The following is a 24441-nucleotide window of genomic DNA, read 5'->3' on the forward strand; positions in this document are numbered from 1 at the left end:
CACTGGCATGGTGTGCCATATATATGGCATGGATGCCACCACTTTTGGAGCAACGAAGGGGTCAGTTGAAGAAGATTGACCCTGAGGCACACCTCGCCTCCTGCTGGTGAAAAAGTAACCGATACCATCTACCGCTGCTAGGATGTATTACCAAAGGCAAGTAATTTGTTGTTCCAAGTGGGTTTTATCTTGTTGAACAAGTAATTGGAATAACACACTTGTATATGTATTGTAGTGGAAGTGAGTAAGCAACAGCTTTGATTTCCTGAACTACAAAAACATTTTTTGTTTTCCTTGCTAGGTTGCCACTGTGCTACAATCAGCCTTTAGAGGACATTTGGCTCGGCAAAAACTGTTGTCATCAAGAGAAACCAGCATTTCGAAATCTCTGGGTCCTGATAATGTTCTACAACAGGTACCTGCTAGGGCAAAAATTAGGAAGCACTACTGATGTCAGATCTGCTCCCTAACTGGTCACTCGAATTCAAATAATAGTACAGAGTTTACATTTATTATCATTCTTAATCGCAAAGAAGGAGAAACTACCATACCCCAATGAATGATTCTGTGTGGGGTTAGGTTTACTACTTTTCATTGACCATATTTACGTTTCTGTTGCAGTTTGTTTTTCCCAAATGATCTGCAGAATGCTGTCGTCATTTCTGTATTTGTCTGGCATAAGCATAACCCTTCTTTTGGCTAGGGCATCTATCTTCCTGCTGACAGTACCCCTGTCTTTTAAGAAGCCCCAGTGAACATATTGGATTGCAATGTTTTGTACTAGTGTTGCTTGGCTGGTCACTCATATGGAAACATTCACAAAACCACAGAAATCTGGTAGAATACCGGCTTCTTCACACTAACTGGATGCAACCTCTATTTGTTTTCTTCCCCCTTTAAACCACATTGTGCCTGTTTTTCCTCTTTCTTTTCAGTGTGTTTTAAATTGGCTTAGATATTTTCTTCTTTGAACATGCACTGATATAAACATTTTGCGTAATTGTTTTGAAGACTGTTAGTGTTTGTATGCTTTCTTGGTAGCTCCTGCTTAGACAGATGGCAATCCAAATCAGAGACTGCATTCTGATGCTGCCCTAATGCTAATAATTAGATTGGTTTATAAATAATGAATGTTCATACCTTTTCAAATCACTTTTTAAAGTGGTCTGGTCTATTCGTGCGTCCGAGACACTTATTGTGATGCTTTTTGGTGCATTGATAGCAGGTCCATGAGTCACTGCATCAAAAGAAGTATAATGTCGAAGAATGAAACACTTCATTTTTTGAAGACCTCATGTGAGGTTTCAGCGATACAGATTACTCACCACAAGCATACATAATGTTCCATGTTCTATTCCACTGTGGGGTTTAGCCAGATGTCATTGTTGGACAGACTAGCACAAGACTTGGTCCAGTCTTCTTTTCTTGATCCTTCTCATACATAGTCCTACAGAAATTCACACTTTCTCATGCATTGTTTCCTCCCACAGATGCCTCATCTTAGATATATTCATCCTGCGGCAGCAGAATCTGAAACGGTTGACAGCAGGGGGCGCTATGCGGCCGGTGTCGAGATTCCTCCGCACTCTTCATTGTTGAGTCCTGGCATTTTTTACGCATGGTCAGCAGACTTCTTGGGAACTACCGTTCAACGCTTCCGAGAATTTCATCTGACTCACTCGAACTTTCACGTACCGATAAATATGTAGACTCTGAAACCTTCCAGTTTCAAAAAGGATTGAGACTGCGACCCTAACATGTCCCTGATGGACCCTCATAGGTTTTGTCTGTGGTACCTCGGTACCAATCATGCATTTGCTGATTGTGGTTCATGCCGAAACCTGACTCCAATATTATTGAAGGAGAGAGCATCAAAGTTAGCTCTTAGACATTCGGCATCAGTCACCCAGCACAACCCTTCAAAATTGAGGTCTGATGAGGGAAAAAGCCCTGATATGGTCTAGTGTTTGCCGTTGAAATCCAAGAAAAAGGTCCCATTCGAGGAGTGACTCCAGTCACTAATAGTCCTCTTTGGAAAAAGAAGTGAAGAAGATGATCATTCATCACGGGACTCCTCACTTGACCGACTCCTCCCCTCTGTGAAAAAGTGGGAGGAATTTTGGTAAAACATTTGTTTGAAAAAGCAAGTCCCTCGGCTTCCTCCTCCGCAGGCAAAAAACATAGACCTCTGAGCCTACCGCGCCTGACTAAGCATGCCCAGGAGCCCGGAGAAGGGTAAGACCTCGACGAAGGTTCAAGAGCCCATAACACTGTCAGTAACTCCATCGGCCACAGCCCTCTTCGACGACGTGTCAGTGCAAATTTAAAAATGCTCCCCGATGCTGACAATGGAGCAATCCTCAGCTTCGAGGTTTGCTCCGCAATCCTGGAAGTATTTTCTGGGTTCTTTTAGAAATATATTCGCCGAGGATGACAATCCGGTTCCGTTTTGATTGAAGCCTTTCCAATCCACTCGAGCTCCAGAGCAGTTTCATTCAGAAGAGAACAGGCTTTCTGAATTGGCCCTAAATCTCAAGGATGCTAGTGGGCTAGACACCTCCGCGGATGTTGAGTTTGGACAGCCAGATCCTCATACCCATTCTAATACTGCTTATAGAAGGATGATTGTGAAGGTCACTGTTCTCTAGCATGGATTCACATGCTCATGAATATTCCCCATCGTCAGGCTGGCAATCCTCGGTAAAAGAAAAAACAGTTTAACTTTCCCTTTAAAACTGTATTTCTACTCTAAACCAATCACTGTCCTCTGGGTCATACTGCCCCATTCAATGACAGTCCTCTCCTTAAGCCCCGCCTCTGGCAGCCATCTTCAGACTTTAATAGCACACTTGAGTGTTCGGAGTCCTCGAGTTGCTCTCTGATCTATTTTGTACTTTTTTCCGACTTTTTTGCGGAAAAGTTCTAAGTTTGTTCCATCAGAGCCTTTGTGCTCCTATCTTCATCGGCCGGTAATGGGGATCCGTTGTCGGTGAAGTAGCGTGCCCCTCAAGGGCGATTGTTCGTTGAAGTTTCTGGAAAGCCGTCTTGGGCCTACTTCGCGCCCTCCGACCATGACGGAGGAGAAAAAGGAGGAAAGGACACTTTACAGGCCCTGCATCCAATGCGGGCTAAGGAACATCTTCGTGGAGGACAAACATCAAAAGTGTCTGTACTGCCTGCATCCGGACCACACCGAGGATGGGTCTCAGATATGCCTGGGCTTCTTGAAGAAAACTAAGAAAGATGGGTATAGCATGCTGGCGGCATGACTGAAGTCGAGCAAGGCCCCTGACCCGTGCTCCGAGCAGGGTCAAACCTCATCCAGGACCGGTCGGTCCGAGGAGCGATCTCCCTCAGGAGGAGGTCGAAGGCCTTTGAGGATGCCCCATCCGTGGGGGTCCAAGAGAAGGCCAAGAATCGCAAGGCTGATTCCGCTGGGTTCATCACTGATGCGGTTCCCAGGTCGGATAGACCGCGATCGCCATCGCCATCCGCCTCATCAGCCAGACTGCCATCGGGTCCTCCACCCCAGCGAAGTTACGAGACACATCAGAGAAATAAAGGCAGGAGGAAGAGAAGAAGGCCTCACAGACTCATCAGGCGCAGCCAAAGATGCCACTGACCGTTTTGTCGACACCCTCTGGTACCGACCCGACGAAGGTGGTCCCTACAGCACAGAGAGTATCCCTGCCTCCCAGCCGCGACACAGCGCCCCAGGCGTGACACAGCTGCCGAGGCAGCGGCGAAGGCTGCAGGCACCCCTGGGGGAAGAAAGGCACCGGTTCACGTCCTGGTACACAGCCCTCAGGAGGAAAAATGGCACGGGGACCCAAAGCAGCTCTCCAAGGTTTACGTTCAGCCAATGGACATCTCCTCCAGGGACGACGACCAAGCGTCCGTTCATACAGTCCATGATGAGGACGGCGGCACAGGCCCTAACAGTCCATCATTCCCTCCACAGCAGAGCGACTCATCCATGGACATCCTGTCAACTCTCCACACCCTAGAGACGGAGATCCAGCAAAGGTTGCCTCCAACACCGGCACCTATTGTATCGCAGGCCCCTGACCAGCCTCCACGTAAGAAGAGGAAGCGTCACCCGACACAGCTGCATCAGCCTCCTCCACCACGTGGCTTACCTGACTCCACCAGCAGACCTGGATACACACACGCCCCTAATAGAGGCTCTCCACCAGACGAGGTGGGATCATTCCTTTCGATGATCTCCAAGGCCTTCGAGCTGTTTCAGCTTGTGCCCGAGGAAACCAAGAAGGAGAGTTTCCTATTTCAGCAAAGGGAATCAAAGAGAAGACAATCATGGCTGTACCCTTTTTGGATGACATTTCTAGCGTCGGCGGCCGCAAGAATATGCTCAGCCAACCTGGCCTCCGCATCATCAGTCCCCGCGGACAACAAAGGGAAAAAGATGGACGCTTTGGTACAAGCTGGGCCCTATCCTGGAATTCCTCCCCGACGGCAAGAAAACTGAGGCTCTCGCCCTCTTCCAGGAACCACGCCATTACGGTGGGTGGCAGTGGACATCACCAACACAGGCTTCCGACAGATGGGAAACAGTGTTTGCCTTCGTCGGCAGGGATGGTTGAAGGCCACAAACTTTCGCCAGGACGTTCATGCGAAGCTGCTGGACATGCCCATTGACAGCGAAAATCTGTTCAGGAAGGTGGTTGACAAATCCCCTCAAGCCATAAAAACATACACAGAGACGGCATGTGCCCTCGGCACTCAGCACCAGCATCGCTCATCGTCTTTTTCGCTCCTCCAGAGGAAAATCGAGCAGATCATTCAAGGGATACTCTGCGTCGTACAGGCACCCTCGCTGATCCTCCATGCAGGAAGCCTACAGGGGTCGCTTCCAGGCCTATGAAAGCGGAGGTCAGCATCGCAGTCGCGCACAGAGCAGAGCACCAGCGGCCAAGCGATCCTGAACCGGCCAAGACGTCAGGCCCCCACTCGTGCACCCTGGTGGGAGGCCGGCTGACGAGGTTTGTCAGCAAATGGAAGAAGATCACCACCGACAGGTGGCTGCTGGATGCTCTCACCCAGAGGCACACCTGGAGTTCCTACGCAGGTGCCTTCGTATTCCATCGGTTCTCTGTCAGGAGCAGCACATCCCTCAGCTCCTGGAAGAAGTGTGAGCCATGTTACAGAAAGAGGCGATAGAGCTCGTTCCTCAACGGCTCTGGGGCTCCGGAGTCTATTCCAGATATTTTCTGGTCAGAAAGAAGACCTATGCCGTCTAAACAAGTACTCGAAATTCCAGAAATTCAGAGGGTCACGTTTCAACACGTGCTCGGCCGACTGGACGAAGGGATTTCTTGACATCGTCGGACCTAGAGGATGCATACTTCCATCTCCCCATCCATAGGAAACATCAGAAGTTCCTACAATTTGTGGTACAAGGCCAACACTACCAGTTCAAGGCCCTACCTTTCGGCTTAAAGTCAGCTCCAAGGGTGTTCACAAAATGCCTGGCCCCGGTGGCGGCCCACCTGCATCTGCAGAGTGTACACTTATGCCAGTACCTGGACGATTGGCTGATACGAGCCCACTCCTGGGAACTGGCCGACGAGCACACGAAGGAGACGGTACGACTACTGACAGAGATGGGGTTCTCTGTAAACTATATGAAGTCCTGCTTAACACCATCGCAGAACGCCATGTTCCTTGGCGCCAGACTCAACACAGTGGCTTGCCTGGCATCCCCATCAGCGGAGAGACTAGCAGCCATTCAAGGGACGGTACAGCTGCTGTTGTCGGTGAAGACGGCCACGGTTCGAGGCCGTCAAGTCTTTGCTGGGCGTGATGTTGTCCTGCCTATAACTCGTCCGTCTCTGCAGGTTGCAGATGCGACCTCTACAGGAATTCTTGGATGCACATTGTGTACAAATGTCTGGGAATTTTGCGCACAAGATCCCCCTCAACGAGTAGTTCTGGCGGGCGATAGAGTGGTGGGCTCCCACATCGTCCATGGGACGGGGTGTCAAACACTGCCATACCAGGAGATGGTCACAAAGGACGCCTCTCTGGAAGGTTAGGGAGCTCACACCGGACGTGTACATGCCAAAGGTCTGTGGCTTCCAGAGAAGAAGGATCTGCACATCAACATCCTGGAGTTACGGGCAGTGTTCTGGGCCCTCAAGTCTTTTCTACTGTCTCTAAGGGTAAGGTGGTGAGGATCTTCACAGACAAAACCACCACCATTTTTTACATCAGGAAGCAAGGGCCACTCGATCCCCAGTGCTCTCCAAGGAAGCTCAGGACAGGGAGGGGGATGTTCCTCGTCCCGTTCCACATAGCAGGCTTCAAGAACACCATTGCCGACTCCCTCAGCAGGAAACAGCGCTCCTACCACGCGTGGGAACTTCGTCAGGATCAGGTGGACCATCCGTTTGTCAAATGGGGCAGACCTCTGATTGATATTTTTGCTACTGCAGCAAACTCAAAATGCCAATAGTTTGCAGCAGATTCCACCAACTTAGGAACATGGGGGATGCGTTCTCCTTCCTGTGGAAAAGACTGTTTCTGTAATTCCCCCCCCCCCCTGTTTCCTCTGCTGCTACATGTGATCAACACATTCGGACAGTGTCTGTGCAAGATGCTACTCATCACCCTGGCGTGGCTAGTCAAGTTGTTGGTACTTCCGAATCTGCTCACCAGAGAGAGACTGCAGGGAGGTCCTCGCCAAAGCCAGGGCGTCGTCGACTCTAAAATGCTACGGCCAGAAGTGGAAACGTTTTGCTACGTGGTGCCGGTCGCAGAGGATTACCCCTCTGAGGGTCACAGCCCCACAGATTCTTCCGTACTTGCTTTCGTTGGCAAAAGCTGGGCTGGCTTGCGCATCCATCAAGGGGACACCTGGCGGCCATCTCGCGCTACACCAGACCCTCGGGAAGATCCTTGATGTGGTCCCACAGACTCCTCAGAGTTTCTCAAAGGGCTTTCTTCGATCTTTCCAGCCGGTAAAGGCGCCTGCCCCGGCATGGGAACTCAACGTGGTCCTGACAAGACTCATGGGGGGACCTTTCAAACCTATGCATCAAGCTCCACTCAAGTTTCTCTTGTGGAAGACGGCATTCCTTGTGGCCATCACCTCAGCCAGACGAGTGTGTGAGATCCAGGCCCTATCCTGTAAGCAGCCGTATCCGATTTTCCACTAATTGAGGGTGGTGCTGCACACGCACCCCACTTTCATGCTGAAGGTTCAGTCGGAATTCCACCTCCTTTGGTGTTGCCTATTTTCTTCCCGAACCCTTCATCGCTGGCTGAGAGGACCTTGCATTCGTTGGACGTTGCTCGTGCCTTAATGTTCTACGTGGCACGTACAGAGAGTTTTCGGAAGACTTATCAATTGTTTGTGAGCTTTGCACCAGTGATTCATGGGAAGGCCTTGTCCAAGGCTTCCATCTCAAGATGGCTCTCTGGCTGCATCATGCACTGTCATCGGCTGGCTAACGGCCTCTGCCGGGCCCACCAAGAGCCCACTCCACCAGAGCGATTGCTGTGAATATGGCATTCCTTTCTGGTGTGTTCCTGGTCGACATCTGCAGGGCTATAACGTGGTGGTCCATGCATACATTCACAAAGTTATACCTCGACAGGGATTCCAGGGAGGAGTCCAGAGTCTGCCAGTGCTACACAACCTTTTTGCTTGAGGCGAGTCTGTTCCAGGGGTAAGTGTTAATTACTTCTGTTGATACTTTCCCCTCTCCTGTGGTTGTGTAATGTGTACTGCTGTGTATTCGTTATTCATGAGCATGTAAATCCATGCCAGAGCCCATGCCTGAGAAGGTTTAAATTACTTACCTGTAACTATTGTTCTCCAGCATGGGTTAGGCATGGATTCACATGCAAACCCTTCCTCCGGCCACTCTGCGGCTCTTCTTGGTCATACTGCCACTTTACGTGCTTACCAAATCTGAACATGGTTGCCAGAGGCGGGGCTTAGGGAGAGGACTGTCATTGGATGGGGGCAGTATGACCTAGAGGACAGTGATTGGTTTAGAGGAGAAATACAGTTTTAAAGTGAAAGTGAAACTGATTTTGCTTTTACCGAGGATTCCCAGCCTGATGACGCAGAATATTCATGATCATGTGAATCCATTCCAGACCCATGTTGGAGAACAATAGTTACAGGTAAGTAACTTTAATCTTGTCTGTTCTCAAGTTTCTACTTTTGTCTCTAATAATTCTCTTCTTCCCTGTTTTCAGCCGGGGTTATGCCCTTTTCATTCTATTGAAACAGCTCTTCTCTCTGTTCTAGATTCTTTGTCAGTACGTTATTCTAAACATTCATCTCTTATCCTCTTAGACTTGTCTGCAGCTTTTGACACTGTTGATCACCCTCTGTTACTGGCTTCTCTTTCCTTTTTCGGTTTTACTGGGTCTGTTCTTTCTTGGTTCAGTTCGTACCTGTCCCAAAGGACATTTTCGGTTTCTTGGGCAGGGGCATCGTCTGACACGCTCCATCTCATCCACAGTGTTTCACAAGGTTCGGTCCTTGGCCCTTTTCTTCTCTCTTTATACCGCCCCACTGGCTGAAATTTATTTCCTCCTTTGGTCTATCCCATAACTTTTATGCTGAAGATACTCGGCTTTTCCTGTCTTTCTCATCTTTTGCTCCTGAAGTCCACAATAAACTCTCTACCTCTCTATTGGCCATCAAATCTTGGATGTCGGCTCACTTTCTCGTACTTAATGCAGCCAAAACTGAGGTTCTTTTCTTTCCAGCTAACACTATTCTGTCCCCTCTTTTATTTTATGTCCTCCTTCCCAGCTTCCTATTTCTTCACAAGCTCGCAACCTGGTACTTTATTTAGATACTGATCTATCCATTAAGTATCACATTTCTTTATCCTCACATGTCTGTCGCTATCACGTATATGATGTTTGGAAAGTCTTTTGTTTCCTTACTTTTGATGCTACTAAACTCTTAATATCTTCCCTAATTTCTGTCTGACTGTGTTTACTGTTCCACTGCTCTTTTGGTCTCCCTCTTAACCGTCTTGCTTCTCTGAAATCTGTTTGCAATACTTCTATCCATCTACTTTTTCTTCTTGGTCCTCGTGATTCCATTTCTTTTTACTTTTCAACTCTTGGCTGGCTCTCATTCCAGCCCCGACTTAAACTTAACTTTCGAATGGATTGTGTCATCCCACAAATTCCTCATCTTTGATATGATTTCCAGCTTCAGCTGCTTCAGACGTTTTTTTTTCCGGCAGAGGGCGCTGTGCGTCGATGCAGTTGACTCGATGTCCCTCGAGGGCCTCCGTCTCGAGGGTGATATCAAGTATATATAGCATGTGAAGCGCCCATTGGCTTTAGTTCCGTTTTTCCAAGTAAGCTTACGCTTCAAGAACTACGGCGCGCTTCTATTGTTCATTTGCAAATATGTATTCCTCTTCGACACATGCACCCCGAAGACCGGGTTTAAGAAGGGTCAGGACTGCGGTTCCAAGATGTCGATAACTGACCTACATTGAATATGCTAGTGGTGTCTCAGTCTGGAATACAAGACTTTGGCCGCCTCGAAATGTCAGTCGATGACCAGAAAAGCTCTGAAGGAGTGAAAGGGGAAATTGGCGGTAGGTTGAAACCCCAAAAAATCCCCATCGACTACCCCATTGAAGAGACCTTCTTCGGACGATGCAAGAGGCGACTCTTTCCTCCTTTGGTTTTAAAGGCCCCGTTCTAAAATGGCTATCCTCTTACCTCTCCTCCCGTTCCTTCGCTGTATCATGGGGAGGCCAGACCTCTTCCTCCTTCCCTCTTATCTACGGTGTTCCTCAAGGTTCTGTACTTGGTACTCTCTTTACACCTCCCTCATTGCCCCAGTTATCTACTCGTTTGCCATCTCCCACCATTTTTCTGCTGACGATACTCAACTCTTCTCTTTCTCCTCGTCCTCAACTGACCTTCACCTTAAGCTCTCCTCCTGTCTTACTGCTATCAAGAACTGGATGTCCTCCCGCTTTCTCTCTCTTAATACTGATAAAACCGAAGTCCTTTTCTTCCCCTCTAATTCTCCCCCCTCTCCTCCCGCTTTCATTAACTTTCCTCCCTCCAATCTCCCTATGTCTCCCCATGCCCGTAACGTAGGCGTTCTCTTTGACTCCTCTCTCACCTTCTCACAACACATTTCACTCACCTCTCACTCCTGCCGATACCACCTCTACAATATTCGCAAAATCCGTCCCTCCCTCACATTCCATGCCACCAAACTTCTAATTTCCTCTCTCATCTTTTCCCGCCTCTTCTACTGCTCTTCTCTACTCTTTGGACTTCCCACATCTCATCTTGCCTCTCTTAAATCCATATACCACTCTGCTGTTCGTACCCTTTGTCTCCTTACCTCCCGTGACTTCATCTCTTCCTCGCTCTCTTACCTGGGCTGGCTACGATTCCACTTACAGCTAAAATTTCACTTTCTCTGCCTTGTCTTCAAATCCCTCCATGTTCTTGCTCCTCTGTACCTATCCTCCCTTGTCTCCTTCTGCTCCCCCTCCCGTTCCCTTCGCTCTGCTGACCATTTCCTTCTCACTGTACCTCCAGCCCCCTGCGCTTCCTCCTGTTTCCGCTCCTTCTCCAGCATGGGGTCTGGCATGGATTCACATGCTCATGAATATTCCCCGTCGTCAGGCTGGGAATCCTCGGTAAAGAAAAAACCAGTATCAGTTTCGTTTCTGATCTGTCTTTCGTAGTAATAACCAATCACTGGTCTCTGCGTCATACTGACCACAGCCAATGACTGCCCTCTACCTAAGCACCGCCTCTGGCAGCCATCTTCAGATTTTTACCGCACGTTCATGTGTTGGGATCCTCGTGCTATTGCTCTCGAGCGTTAGTGCTATTTTTCGCGCTTTTTTCACAAAAACTTCGATTCTTTCGGTCAAAAGAGCCTCAAGCTCCACCGATCCTACATCCGATCAACGGGGACCCGTGTCGGATTCGTCTGCGCCCCTCAAGGGTGAAGATTTCGTCGAGCTACACTTCGGAGGACTCCAGAAGCTTCTCAGGCCCGGTCTCGGAGATGGCCCAGGAGAAGGGAAGCTCGACGCCCGGAAAGCTGTTCAGGGTCTGCCCTGGATGCCAGCTGCAGAACGTCTTTAAGGAGGACGAACACTCTTTCTGCCTTTACTGCCTTCATGAGGACAAGACGCACGTGGAGAAGGACTGTGCGTTTTGCGGCAACATGTCGGAACGGACCATGAAGGACCGCCATCAACGTCTCGCCAACTGGATGGAGGGTAAGAGCCCGTCTGGCGAGAAGAAGAAGAAATCCGAGCGGTCTTCTAAGACCTTTGAGGGCGCCCCGGCGACGGGGGCCCAACATAAGGCCAAGCACCGCGAGTCCGCTGGCACCGGGAGCGCCGAACGGTCGGGCTCTACGGGCGCCAGGCAGGGCGCACCCTCCCCGGCACCATCAACCACGAGCCAACGCTCTGGGTCGGGTAAGAGGAAGGCCGAGCACCCGGCGAAGCTCCTGGAGAGGCCCCGGTCGAGCTCTAAGGCAGAGGAGGAGCGTGGCAGTGCCCCCTCCCTCAAGGATAAGGCGGTGAGCGCACCTAAGGTGGTGAAGGCCTTGATCCATCCGACCAAGCCCTCTATCGAAACGGTCGCAGCGGCCCTGGCTCAGCCTGTGGAGGCTGCACCAGTGGTGGCGACCTCAGGGCCCAGAATCTCCCTGCCTCCTCGGAGGGAGTCTTCTTTTGTGCCCATCGATAGGACCCCCATGAAACCCTCCGTGGGGAAGAAGAAGGGGGGGCAGGGCGTCGTCGTAGATTCGGCCTCAACCTCAGAAGAGGAGCTGATCGAGGTCTTAAGCCACGGCCTAGGCGTGGAAGAAGGCCAGCCCGTCGGAATGGACCCCGACGCAGGTGACGACGACGACATCGTCGAGGATACCGACGGGGCCCCTGCTCGCCCGTCGGATTCCCCTCTGCCAGCGCCGCAAGACAACTCGGCGGCCATTTTGTTGGCCATACAGTCCTTATGCTCCGAGATAAGGACGAGGCTACCGTTACCGACGGAGGAACCTCTCCCGTCGGGGGATCCAGAACCGGGACCTTCTGGTGTTCCCCCTACCAAGAAAAGAAGGATCCATCCACCACCTCCTTTTCAACCGTCGCGCCCCGTCCAGCCCTCCTCCCCGTCCACCCGAGGGGATGATACGGGGACTGACACGGCAGCGACGGGTACGGACGACGAGGCATACGACGAGGATATTCCGTCGTTGCCTCCCACCAGGGCTTCTCCGCCCGACGAGATCGGATCTTTCCACTCCATGATCTCCAGGGCTTCCGAGCTTTTCCAACTCTGCCCTGAGGAGAAGAAAAAGGAAGGCTTCCTTTATCAGCGGCGCGAGGCCAAGAGGAAGACGGTCCTCGCAGTGCCTCTGTTGGACGACATTTGGGATGAGGGCCTTTCCCTCCTCAAGAACCCTTCCACGACGCCAGCTAGAAGAGACCGGTACGAGAAAAAGTACCGGGTCCCGGACACGGCCCCCCTATGCCTCCGGGCGCAGCCTACCCCGGATTCCGTCGTCTCCGCGGCAGCCAGGAAGAAAGCGGGGGGGGGGTGCGGCCTCCACATCGACTTCCCCGCCGGACGGCGAGGGAAAGAAATTGGATGCTATGGGACGTAGAGTCATCTCGTCGGCAGCGACGACGATTAAAGCGGCCAACGCCTTGGCTATCGTGGCTCGCTACGACAGGGAGCTGTGGTACAAGATAGCTCCCCTGCTGGATTTTCTGCCGGACGACAAGAGGGCGGAGGCCCTGGAGATCCTGCAGGAAGGTGAGGTGGCCTCGGACCACGCCATCACCGTGGCGACGGACATCGCCGACACTGGGTTCCGCCAGCTGGGCAACGGCGTTTGCCTTCGACGTCGTGGATGGCTCAAAGCTACGGACTTCCGGCAGGACGTCCAGACCAGAGTCCTGGACATGCCCTTCGACGGGAACAACCTGTTTGGGAAGACAGTGGACGATTCCCTTCAGGCCATCAAGGCGGATACTGAGACGGCCCGGGCCCTTGGAGTTCTGCAGCAACGACGGACGCCCTTTCGGAGCGGCGGAGGCAAGGGCGCCTCCAAAGGTTCCGGCGGCGGTTTCGCTTCCTACCGTCAAGCGGCCCGCTCGTCGTCGCAAGAGGCCTACAGAGGACGAGGCAAGTCTAGCGGACCCCGCCGTCGTCGCCAAGGAGGTCAAGGCGGCAAGGCCGCGTCCAAGCAGGATTGAACCGGCCGTGGGGTCGGGCCCCCACCGAAGCACCCCGGTGGGAGGCCGGCTGGCGGGCTTCGTCAGCGTGTGGGAGTCCATCTCCACCGACCGTTGGGTGCTGGACGCCCTGGCCCGGGGCCACGCGCTCGAGTTTCAAAGAAGGTGCCCGCGCGTCCCCCCCGTGGCCAGGAAAGAACTTCACGTCCCTCAACTTCTCCTGGAGGTAAAGGCGATGCTCAGAAAGGGCGCCATCGAACTCGTCCCAAAGAGGCTTCGGGGCTCCGGAGTCTACTCGAGATACTTCCTCGTGAAGAAGAAGACGGGAGGATGGCGCCCCATCCTAGACCTGCGACGTCTGAACAAGTTCATCAAGGCGCAGAAGTTCCGGATGGTCACCCTCCAGCACGTCCTGGGTCAGCTGGAGGAAGGAGACTTCCTATCGTCGTTGGATTTGGAGGATGCCTACTTCCACTACGCCAAATCCCACCTGGTGCCCGCGCAAGTCGCACTGTTTCTGGGAGCGAGGCTCGACACAGTGTCCCTTCTGGCCTCCCCGTCGGAGGAGAGGACCAGGACCATCTTGGGCAAGGTGCAACGGATGTTGGTGGCCGACGCGGCCAAAGTGAGGTCCATCAAGTCCCTCCTCGGGATGATGTCTTCCTGCATCTACCTCATTCCCATGTGCAGGCTCCGGATGCGCCCGTTGCAAGAATTCCTGGATGCGCGCTGGATCCAGACGACGGGCAGCTTCGAGGAAAGGATCAAGCTCGACAAGAGTTTCCGACGAGCGATACGGTGGTGGGGCACCCGCGCGCATCTGACGGCGGGCATGGACTTCCAGACCCCAGCCCACCAGGAGACTGTGACCACGGATGCCTCCCTGGAAGGGTGGGGAGCGCACACCGAAAATCTGCACGCAAGGGGACTCTGGCTCCCGACGGAGAAGTCCCTGCATATCAACGTCCTGGAGCTCCGTGCAGTGTTTTGGGCCCTCAGGTCCTTCCTTCCGTCCCTCAAGGGCAAGGTGGTGAGGATCTTCACCGACAACACCACCACCATGTTTTACATCAGGAAACAGGGCGGAACCAGGTCCCCAGCGCTGTCCAAGGAGGCGCAGGACCTGTGGCATTGGGCCGTCGCCCAAGGGATTTTTCTGGTGCCGTTTCATCTGGCAGGGATAAAAAACACCATTGCCGACTCACTCAGCAGGGAGCTGCGCTCGTGCCACGAGTGGGAACTACGGCAGGATCTGGTGGATCGCCTCTTCCGACGGTGGGGCACACCCCAGATCGACCTGTTTGCGACGGCGACGAACACCAAGTGCCGGAGGTTCGCCAGCAGGTTTCCCCAGACGAGGAGCATGGGCGATGCTTTCTCGTTCCCCTGGGAGGGCCTGTTCCTCTACGCGTTCCCTCCCTTGCCTCTGCTAATCCGGCTCGTCAACCAGCTCAAGAGGTCACGGGGCAGGATGATCCTCGTCGCACCTGCGTGGCCGAGGCAGATATGGTTCCCGGACTTGCTGGACTTGTCAGCGTCCCCGCCGATCAAGCTGCCGGCGGACGCGGATCTACTCTCCAGGGAAGGAGGCGCCATCCTCCACCACGACCCGAAGTCGCTGAACTTGCAGGCCTGGCTCCTGCAGCGCTAGAGTTTGGAGGATACGACATACCGGCCGATTGCAGAGAGGTTCTTGCAAAGGCCAGGGCGTCCTCGACTCTTAAATGCTACGGACACAAATGGAAGAGGTTCTCTGTCTGGTGCCACGCACAGAAGATTAACCCTCTACGGATTACGGCTCCCCAAGTACTGCCGTACCTGCTGACGCTGGCCAAAGCTGGTCTGGCACACGCGTCCATCAAGATTCATCTTGCTGCGATCTCCCGATACACCAGAACCACGGGGCAGACGTCCTTGTGGTCTCATCGTCTGGTGAAAGAGTTCATGAAGGGACTGTTCAGATCGTTCCCGCCGGTGAAGGCTCCGGCCCCGGCGTGGGAGCTCAACGTGGTGCTGACCAAGCTCATGGGACCTCCGTTCGAGCCTCTGCACTCGGCCCCGTTGAAGTTTCTATCGTGGAAAACAGCTTTTCTTGTGGCCATCACCTCCGCACGACGAGTGGGAGAGATCCAGGCCCTTTCCTGCAAGGCCCCGTACTTGACTTTCCACGACACGAGGGTAGTGCTCAGGACGCACCCCTCCTTCATGCCCAAGGTACCGTCGGACTTCCATCTCAACGAACCCTTGGTGTTGCCTGTGTTCTTCCCGTCGCCTTCGTCGCCGGCTGAGAGGACTTTGCACTCGCTGGATGTGGCTAGAGCGCTGAAGTTCTACGTGGACCGCACGAAGTGTTTTCGGAAGACGTCACAACTCTTTGTGAACTTTGGACCTGTCAATCAGGGGAAGGCTCTCTCGAAGGCTTCCATTTCCAGATGGCTCTCCGGCTGTATCATGTACTGTCATCGGTTGGCAAACCGACCGCTGCCTGGCCGTCCGAGAGCCCATTCCACCAGAGCGATCGCAGCTACCACGGCGTTCCTTTCTGGTGTGCCCCTGCTGGACATATGCAGGGCTGCTACGTGGAGGTCGACGCACACCTTCACGAAATTCTACTGCGTCGACCGGGATTCCAGGGAGGAGTCCAGGGTCGGCCAAGCAGTGCTGCGCAACCTGTTCGCCTGAGGTGAGCCTGGTGAGGAGGTAAGATGCTTAATGTTGAGTTTGATGTAATGCTTAATGTTGAGCCTTTGCCACCTCCCGTGGTTGTGCATGTGTGTACTGCTATGTATTCTTTATTCATGAGCATGTGAATCCATGCCAGACCCCATGCTGGAGAAGGAACAAGTTACTTACCTGTAACTGTTGTTCTCCAGCATGGGTCTGGCATGGATTCACATGCGAACCCTCCCGCCTACCCCTCTGCGGCTCTTCACTTGGTCATACTGCCACTTTTACGTGCTTCCAAATCTGAAGATGGCTGCCAGAGGCGGTGCTTAGGTAGAGGGCAGTCATTGGCTGTGGTCAGTATGACGCAGAGACCAGTGATTGGTTATTACTACGAAAGACAGATCAGAAACGAAACTCATACTGGTTTTTTCTTTACCGAGGATTCCCAGCCTGACGACGGGGAATATTCATGAGCATGTGAATCCATGCCAGACCCATGCTGGAGAACAACAGTTACAGGTAAGTAACTTGTTCCTTCCAACTCCTTGCACCTCTGCACTGGAACTCACTCCCTCTCACAATCCGCTATCCCACGACCTTCACCTCATTTTGCACTTCCCTTAAATCCCTCCTCCTCCATTCTCCTCCTTGTAACCCCCCGCCCTCTCTTCTTCCCCCCCCTCTCCCTTCTTCTGATTTCTCCCCTTCTCCTCCCCTCTATCCCTTCCATTTTCCCTCATCCAATCCACCCCTGCCCCCCTCCTCACGCAATCCCACTCATCTTCCCCCTTCAGTTAATTGCTCTTTGCACTGTTTTGTCGAATGATTCATGACGTAATTGCTCCCACTGTTATTTTGTTGTTGTTATCTTGTATTATCTTGTTCCACTGTACAACGCCTTGGTTTAAAGCGCTCTATAAATAAATCAATCAATCAATCAAAAGGTCCAGGTCGACGAGTGTCTCCCACCATTCCTCATTGTCATCGAGGAAGTCGAAAAAAAAGGCACCACAGGTTGCCGTCTTCTACTTCTTCTTCGGACTCTTCTCCTGAGAGAGCTATATCCTGTCCCACAAAGGCCTCCACTCCTGCCGAATGGGAAGCATTTCGATTACAAATGCTAAAAATATTTGAGAAACAAAAACCCTCAACAAGCCATGCTCCTACTGCGCCTTCTAAAGCCGGTAAGGAAAGGGCTCAAGCCAAATCCCTCGTGCCCGGGATGAAGGCCAGATCCACATCGAGAGCCGTTGAGGCCTCGGCGCGATGAGAAATCATTGAAGGATCTTTCGAGCCGTAAGTCGAAGAATAAGTCGAGATCGAGGTTGTCAACACCATCGATGCAAGCTGCGCCTACGACGCCAGCTGTGCCATCGACGCCAGTTCGGGCCATGAACACCAGCTGCGCCATCTAGTTCAAGACCCGCTGCATTGTCCACAAGGCTTTCTGGCACCTGGGACCGCTCTACCTCCAACTTTCTCTTCCAAGACATTTTCCATCTATCTATTGTGATTTTTGTATAGCGCCATATCGCCCATAGGCCTCAAAGCGCTCACATAGACAAACAACATAAAACAGATACCTCAGGCAAAAAAGAGAGCAACGGGGACTGTTAGATTTCTCCTTCATCAAACAGGTGTGTCTTGAGCAATTTCTTGAAGACAACAAGAGACATGCTGTTTTTAATCAAAGGGGGCATGGAATCACAAATCATTGGAGCCCACTGAACAAAATTAGTGCCACCTACTCTTTCCAGGATTTTTTGTGGTTGTTGAAGGTCATGTTTATCATTAGATCAAAGGTATCTTTGAACGGGTGCCTTAGTCTTTTGGAAAGATATTTAGGAGCGGTACCAGCTAGGCATCTAAAGATCATAACGGAGCATTTAAATTGGATCGCTGTTGGACTGGCCGCCAAAGGAGTTTTCGTCTGGCCGCTGAAATTTTCTCCCGACGGTTCAGTCCAAAGACCGCCCTAACCGCACCATTTTGTATGGTTTGCAGTTTTGTAGTAGTGCTCTTGGAAGTACCCATCAAGAGACTGTTTCAATAGTCCAGTTACACGTTAATTATGGCTCTCGCGATCAGAGCTAGGTTTTTCTCAGTTAGGTATGGTCGAATTTGCCATATTAGGTTAGTGTAAAATGCACATGTTGATTTTAGTTAAGGCACATGTCTCTTATAAGAGAGTTGCGAGTCCATAAAAACACCCAAGGTTTTAACATGATCCGAAACCTCGATGAAGCTATTATTCATCTTCCATTTTTTGTATTGTTGATTTAATTTCCCTGTTTTCTGAGGAGTGCCAAGTATTAAGAGTTCGGTCTTTGCCTCATTTATCGCAAGAGTTAGTTGCCATCCATTTTTGGATAGCATGAATACTTCATTAACTCTTTGTGCATCTTTTTCATAGGAGCCTGACAGTTCAAATACCAACTGGGTGTCGCCAGCGTAGTTCATAAACTGGACACCCAGGTTTTGAAGCATGTCACACCGTAGTTTCGAGAAAATGTTAAAAAGCAACAGGGACATACAAGAGCCTTGTGGGACGCCACAGGTCAACAGCGTTTTCAGGGAACAAAAGTTTCCCTTTACAATTGCGGCCATCCTTGTGCCCAAAAATGATTTAAACCAATGTGTTGCCAATGGACAACATCTGCCAGTTTTTCTCAATCTCTCAGCCAGAAGTTCATGATCAATAAGATCAAACGCTGAGGAGAGATCAAGTAACATAAGTAAGGCAGTGTTTCCTTGTTCGATAATACCAGCAATATTGGCCTGAAGGTCCAAAAGGACGGGCATGTTCCGCGTTTAGCCCTAAATCCGGATTGCTCATTAGCCAGTAGTTCATTTGTATCTACAAACTTTTGGTACTGTAAATAAGCAATGCTGTCAATGATTTTGAGCAAGAAAGGCACATTAGTTATAGGCCTAAAGTTGTCAGATATTCACAGGTCCAGGTTCTCCTTTTTTAGAAGAGGCGTAATCCATGCTTCCTTAAGGTCTACGGGAACATAGGCTTCTTCAAATGATTGATTCACAAATTAGGCTACCCAAGGTGCTAGGGTATTTGCATAGTCCTTGAATAGTTTGGCAGGGAAAATATCCCCCTGACACGAGGATGGCCTTAACTTATGGATAACTTCCAGAACCGCTGAGACAGAAACCTTTTCAAAGGAGAAGAAATCTAGATGGTTGTCTGTCGGGTCACTTTTACTGGTGGATGTCATGTGGGAGGTGTTTTTAGGGTCAGAAAGCCATTTTATCTGGGCTTCAATAGCCTGTTGGTGTTTGCAAGTTTTTTCAGAAAAACCTTCATGTATTGCCTGACACCAACTGTCACTCTCTTGAGATAAGTGGGTAGCCAGGGGGTCTTTCAGTGCTTTAAGAATTGAAAATATTTCTTTGGATTGTGACTTGGCTTGTTGAATTCTCTTATTAAGGTGTTCTGCTTTAGCTTGAAAAATAGTCATCTTATAAGCTTTTGCGGCTAGTTTATATGATGCTAGTGATGATGCAGATTGATCTTTTCTCCAGAGATGCTCCACTTTGCGCTTAGCTCTTCTGGCTTCTAGGATATCACTAGAGAACCATTTATTGAATTTAGTGGATTTTTTTTTTCTGGTTTAAGTGGAGCCAGTTCATCAAAGGCTTGATTAGTAGCTTTTCTGAATGACTGGGTGAAGGTGTCTAGAGACATATGCTGATGTAATGAGGGCAGAAGGGGATAAACCTTTTCTCTAAAAGCCTCGCTAGTTACTGCCTTCCTTTTATGCCAGGTTCCCAGGGATTTAGTCCTCGTCAATTGCTGTGTCTGTATGTCAACAGTATGGCATGTAAAATTAACCATATGGTGATCGGACCAAGCACATTCTAGTATTGATGTAACTGTTATTTCCTGTTTTTTTTGCCAGTATCCAGTCCAGTATACTGCCGGCGTTGTGGGTGGGATTTCCTACTACCTGTTGGAAATTAATAGCCTCAAGTGATGCTTTGAGCTCCTTTGCCATTATGTCCTGAGGGTTATTATCCCATAGGTTCAAATCCCCAAGAACAACAAATGCTGAAGTGTCCTTAGAGAACTTCCTTCTCGAGCTCTACGCTCATCCACCTCCAACTCTCTGAGGGTCAGACGCTTCTCTAAGCAGAGAGTTGGAGGCAGATCTATCTCCTCTGCTGGGGCCTCCCTCTGGAACAGACTCCCTGCCTCTCTCAAACTTGAGCAGAAACACCTCTGGTTCCGGAAGCAACTCAAGACCTTCCCTTTTGCTTCTGCTTTCTCTCTTCCTCTCCCCTGCTGATACACCTGACTGCTCTGCACACTGGTCACCTGGTCACCCTCTGAACTCGGGCTCAGGCTCCTGAATGTCCAGTTGCCCTTGTACTGCTTCTGGGCTCCCCAGCACTTAAGGGTCTGCAACCCTACAGTCCCTTCTTTCGAAGGGATTGTGTCCTCCGACGTATTCCTTATCTTGATAGATCATCTCCAGCTTGCTGGCCTCAGAAAATGTTTTCAGTAGAGGGCGCTGCGTGTCGACGTCCCTCCAGCCGATGTCCCTCGACAGCCTCCGTATTGGCGCCAACGTCATCATGCGTATTAATAGACTCACGCAGCATCCGTTGCTCAGTTCCCTTTTTCCGCGCTTCGTGGGCCTCGGAATCGCATTGCTCAGTTCGATAGTCAGATGTATTCTTCATTAATCCAGAATACCTACTCTTACTCGATGGCTTCCTCATCCGAACCGACGACTCCACGCTCCGGCTTCAAAAAATGTCGAGACTCTGGAAAGAAAATGTCGTTGACAGATCCTCACAGGATCGGTTTGTGGTGCCTGGGATCGGAGCACCAATGTTCGGAGTGCGAGGACTGTATGTCCATGATGGCGAAAGCCTTGAAGGAGCCATGGGAAGCTTGAGAGAGGTAAGACAGTTAAAACTCCTTCAAAAGTTTCCTCGGCAGAGTCGAGACATTCATCTCCTCGCCGACACAGGAAACATTCTCGTTCTAGGTCTTGAAGCAGTTCCCACCACTCTTCGAGATCCAAGCATTCGAGTAAGAGATGTCGAAGATCCCCTTCCTCGTCGTCTTCTTCTGTTTCCCCGGAAAGAGTCACATGCCCCATAAAACATAGCTCTCAGGCTAAGTGGGAGGAATTCCGTAAAAGGATGCTTAGCGTCTTAGAGAAAGCGGCCTCGACCCCCTCGAAGATAGCTGAGGGTGATTCCCTGGGTGAAAGACCCGTAAAATCGAAACGCCGCGAGTCATTGCACCCGGCGAAAGAAACTACTCGAGAGCGTCACAAACCCTCAAGCAAAGGCACTGTGCCATCGACGCCTCGTCGTAAGTCCCTTCGACGCATAAATCTGCGTCACTGACGCCATTATCGAAGGACTCATCGACGCATAGGTCGATCGAATCGACGCCGTCTTCGACGCCGAAAAAGAACAAACCCACGGCTGTCACTACCTCACAGCCAGTGGTCATACCCAGGGCCTCTAACACGAGAATGTCGTCGACAACCTCGAGTAGGATTCCGATCCTCTCGAGCTCTTCGAGGCCTCTTCTGATCTTCACAACGCCTTTTTCTGTGTTTTCAAAGCCTTTAACGTCCGCGTCGACGTTTTCTCAACCAATTATGACAAATTTGGCCCCTTCTGCTCTGGAAATGGGATTTAAGCCATTTCCAAGGTCTGATCATTTCAGACTTTTGTCTTCAATTTATGAAGAAGGTGAGGATTCGGATCAAGAAAGACCCTTTGGGTTGCAGAGAACTACAACACCTGAACCAGAGGAATTTACCTCTGAGGAAAATAGGTTAAAGGATCTTTGAGAATCCTTACATGAGGCAAGTGGGGTAGATACTTCCCCAGAAATAGAATTTGCCAAACCAGACCCAGGGGAACATGCCGAGACCCCTTATAGAATTTTAATGGCAACGATTATAGAATTCATCGGTTGGTCTACACCTTCACCTGCATTCCAACAGGATGACCTTACAGACATTTTAGTTAAAGGCCCACAGGAGGATCCTGTGGTTCCATTTCACGCTGCATTACAAAGAAAAATATTGGCTAACTGGGAAACTCCTGACGTTATCTCGGCGGTTAACAAGAAGTTATCAACCAAGTATAGGGCATCTGCTACTGACCCTGAATTTTTGTCTAAACATCCAACTCCAGAGAGTCTGGTTGTTCAAGCAGCAACTGCATCAGGCATAGATCGGCATACACTACTATTGCACAGGACAGGGATGACAAAAGATACGACTCTATGGCTACGAAAGTCTTTTCTGCATGTAGCATGGCGTTGAAATCTTTTAAAGCTACTTGTACGCTCGCAAGGTTCAGCCATACACTTTGGGAGTGTGCTTCATCAGCGGCTGACTGTCACAAATATCAGATATATCCAAGTCGCTCCCTACTTCTGTCTCCTCCCCCTCCTCCTCACCTGAGGAAATGTCTTTGCAGAGCTTCCTTCTTCTTTCTCTGGCGGCGGATTTCTTTTTTAGGAGATATGGTTAGGGAGTCCGGTTTTCGGTGATTACCGATTTTCCCCGATATCTAGACCCCGTTATTATTTATTTATTACTCGGGGGACTCCGATAAACCCCGGTAAATCATATCCTGGGAGCGGGATTTGAAGCTGTGCTGTCTTGTATTCAAGACAGACGCGTTGCCAGTGAGCTATCATGGCAGCTCTATGAAAGACTTGGATTTAGTGCCTTAAATGATTATGCACCATTGCCACCTTGTGGCTGAATGGTGAATTGAATGCATTTTGCAAACAGTTTTTGTTGTTCTCTCTGTCAACTAGTCCCTTATTGTTGTGGTTATTTCTTCATAAGCACAACAATAAGGGCACTTCTTCCCCACCAACATTGCATAAATAAATAAATTAATCGGGTCCACGGACCCGAAGAACATTGTCCAAATAAATAAAAAAACACGGCCGTGGCGAAGGGGGCACCAGAGGCAGTAACAGTCCTGCCTCCGTCCTGCTTCTCGGCCACGGCCGTGTTTATTTATTTATTTGGACAACTTTCTTCGGGTCCGTGGACCAGATTAATTTATTTATTAATGCAATGTTGGTCCCCACCAACATTGCAGAAATAAATAAATTAATCGGGTCCATGGACCCGAAGAACGTTGTCCAAATAAATAAATAAACATGGCCGTGGCCAGAGGCATGTCATGCCATTGGCCCCCGAGTAGCTCCCCCACCAGCAGAGAAGCGGGATGTGGGGAGGGCGGTGCAGTTACAGGCCTCAGCCACGGCCTTGTTTTTTTATTTATTTGGACAATGTTCTTCGGGTCCGTGGACCCGATTAATTTATTTATTTCCGCAATGTTGGTGGGGACCAACATTGCAGAAATATATAAATTAATCTGGTCCACGGACCCGAAGAACATTGTCCAAATAAATAAAAAAAACACGGCCGTGGCCGAGAAGCAGGACGGAGGCATGACTGTTACTGCAGTGGCCTTCGCCACGGCCGTGTTTTTTAATTTATTTGGACAATGTTCTTCGGGTCCGTGGACCCGATTCATTTATTTATTTCCGCAATGCTGGTAGGGACCATCACTGCAGAAATAAATAAATTCATCGGGTCCACGGACCCGAAAAACATTGTCCAAATAAATAAATAAACACGGCCGTGGCTGAGAAGCAGGACAGGGGCAGGACTGTTACTGCCTCTGGTGCCCCCTGCAAGGGGGCACCAGAGGCAGTTACAGTAGGGTGACCAGACGTCCTGGTTTTCCCGGGGAAATCGCCCTCCATCCCGCGACCCAGGAGTTCTTTTTAATTTTACCGTCGGGGGTTTGCATGGTTGGGTGACTATGGAAATTAAAATTATTATAATTATTTTTCACAATGTTGGAGTTGGAGGATTGGTTCGAACCCCCAACCTTTCAGGTGCACGTCACAACACTTACTAACTGTGCTACAGAGACTGGCTTGGAAATAATTGTACAGCAGGCCATGTAATATGACTGAGTTACAGCAAACACTTGTTTTGAAGTAACATGCCAAGATTCAGAGACAAAACTGCACAAATGAGATCTTATACAGTTTATAAAAAGGAGAAGAGCTGGAAATATGATTGGGTGGTGGTTGTGGGGACGTGTTGGGGGAGGGGTGGTCATTGGTGGGCTGAAATCTGGGAGTCCCTCTTTTATGTTGTTGGTTGTCCCGGTTTTCGTTTTGGAAATCTGGTCACCCTAAGTTACAGGCCTTCGCCACGGCCTGGTTTATTTATTTATTTATTTGGACAGTGTTCCGACAAACGTTGTCCAAATTAATAAATAAACTGTGCCGTGGCCAGAGGCAAGTCATGCCCTTGGCCCTCGAGTAGCTCCCCCACCAGCAGAGGAGCGGGATGTGGGGAGGGCGGTTACTGCCACTGGTGCCCAGCGGCAGTTACAGGCCTCAGCCACGGCCTTGTTTTTTAAATTTATTTGGACAATGTTCTTCGGGTCCGTGGACCCGATTAATTATTTATTTCCGCAATGTTGACCCGAAAAACATTGTCCAAATAAA

The 24441-nt window shown here is 50.4% G+C and overlaps 1 protein-coding gene across 7 annotated transcripts in view; it reads left to right on the forward strand.

The window, feature by feature from the left end:
* IQCE (IQ motif containing E) overlaps nucleotides 1-24441 on the forward strand; it is a 1388455-nt gene that overhangs the window by 1078080 nt on the left and 285934 nt on the right. For 4 of the 7 annotated variants that reach the window (XM_069647600.1, XM_069647602.1, XM_069647603.1 and 1 more), the window contains one exon: nucleotides 302-415. The exons of the other annotated variants lie outside the window; for them this stretch is intronic. In XM_069647600.1, the coding sequence (XP_069503701.1) occupies nucleotides 302-415 (114 nt within the window). The remainder of the gene's footprint in view (nucleotides 1-301; nucleotides 416-24441) is intronic. 7 annotated transcript variants of the gene reach the window in all.

The sequence above is a fragment of the Ambystoma mexicanum genome, chromosome 2q (genome assembly GCF_040938575.1).
Source record: "Ambystoma mexicanum isolate Mex_15411 chromosome 2q, UKY_AmexF1_1, whole genome shotgun sequence".
NCBI lineage: Eukaryota > Metazoa > Chordata > Amphibia > Caudata > Ambystomatidae > Ambystoma > Ambystoma mexicanum.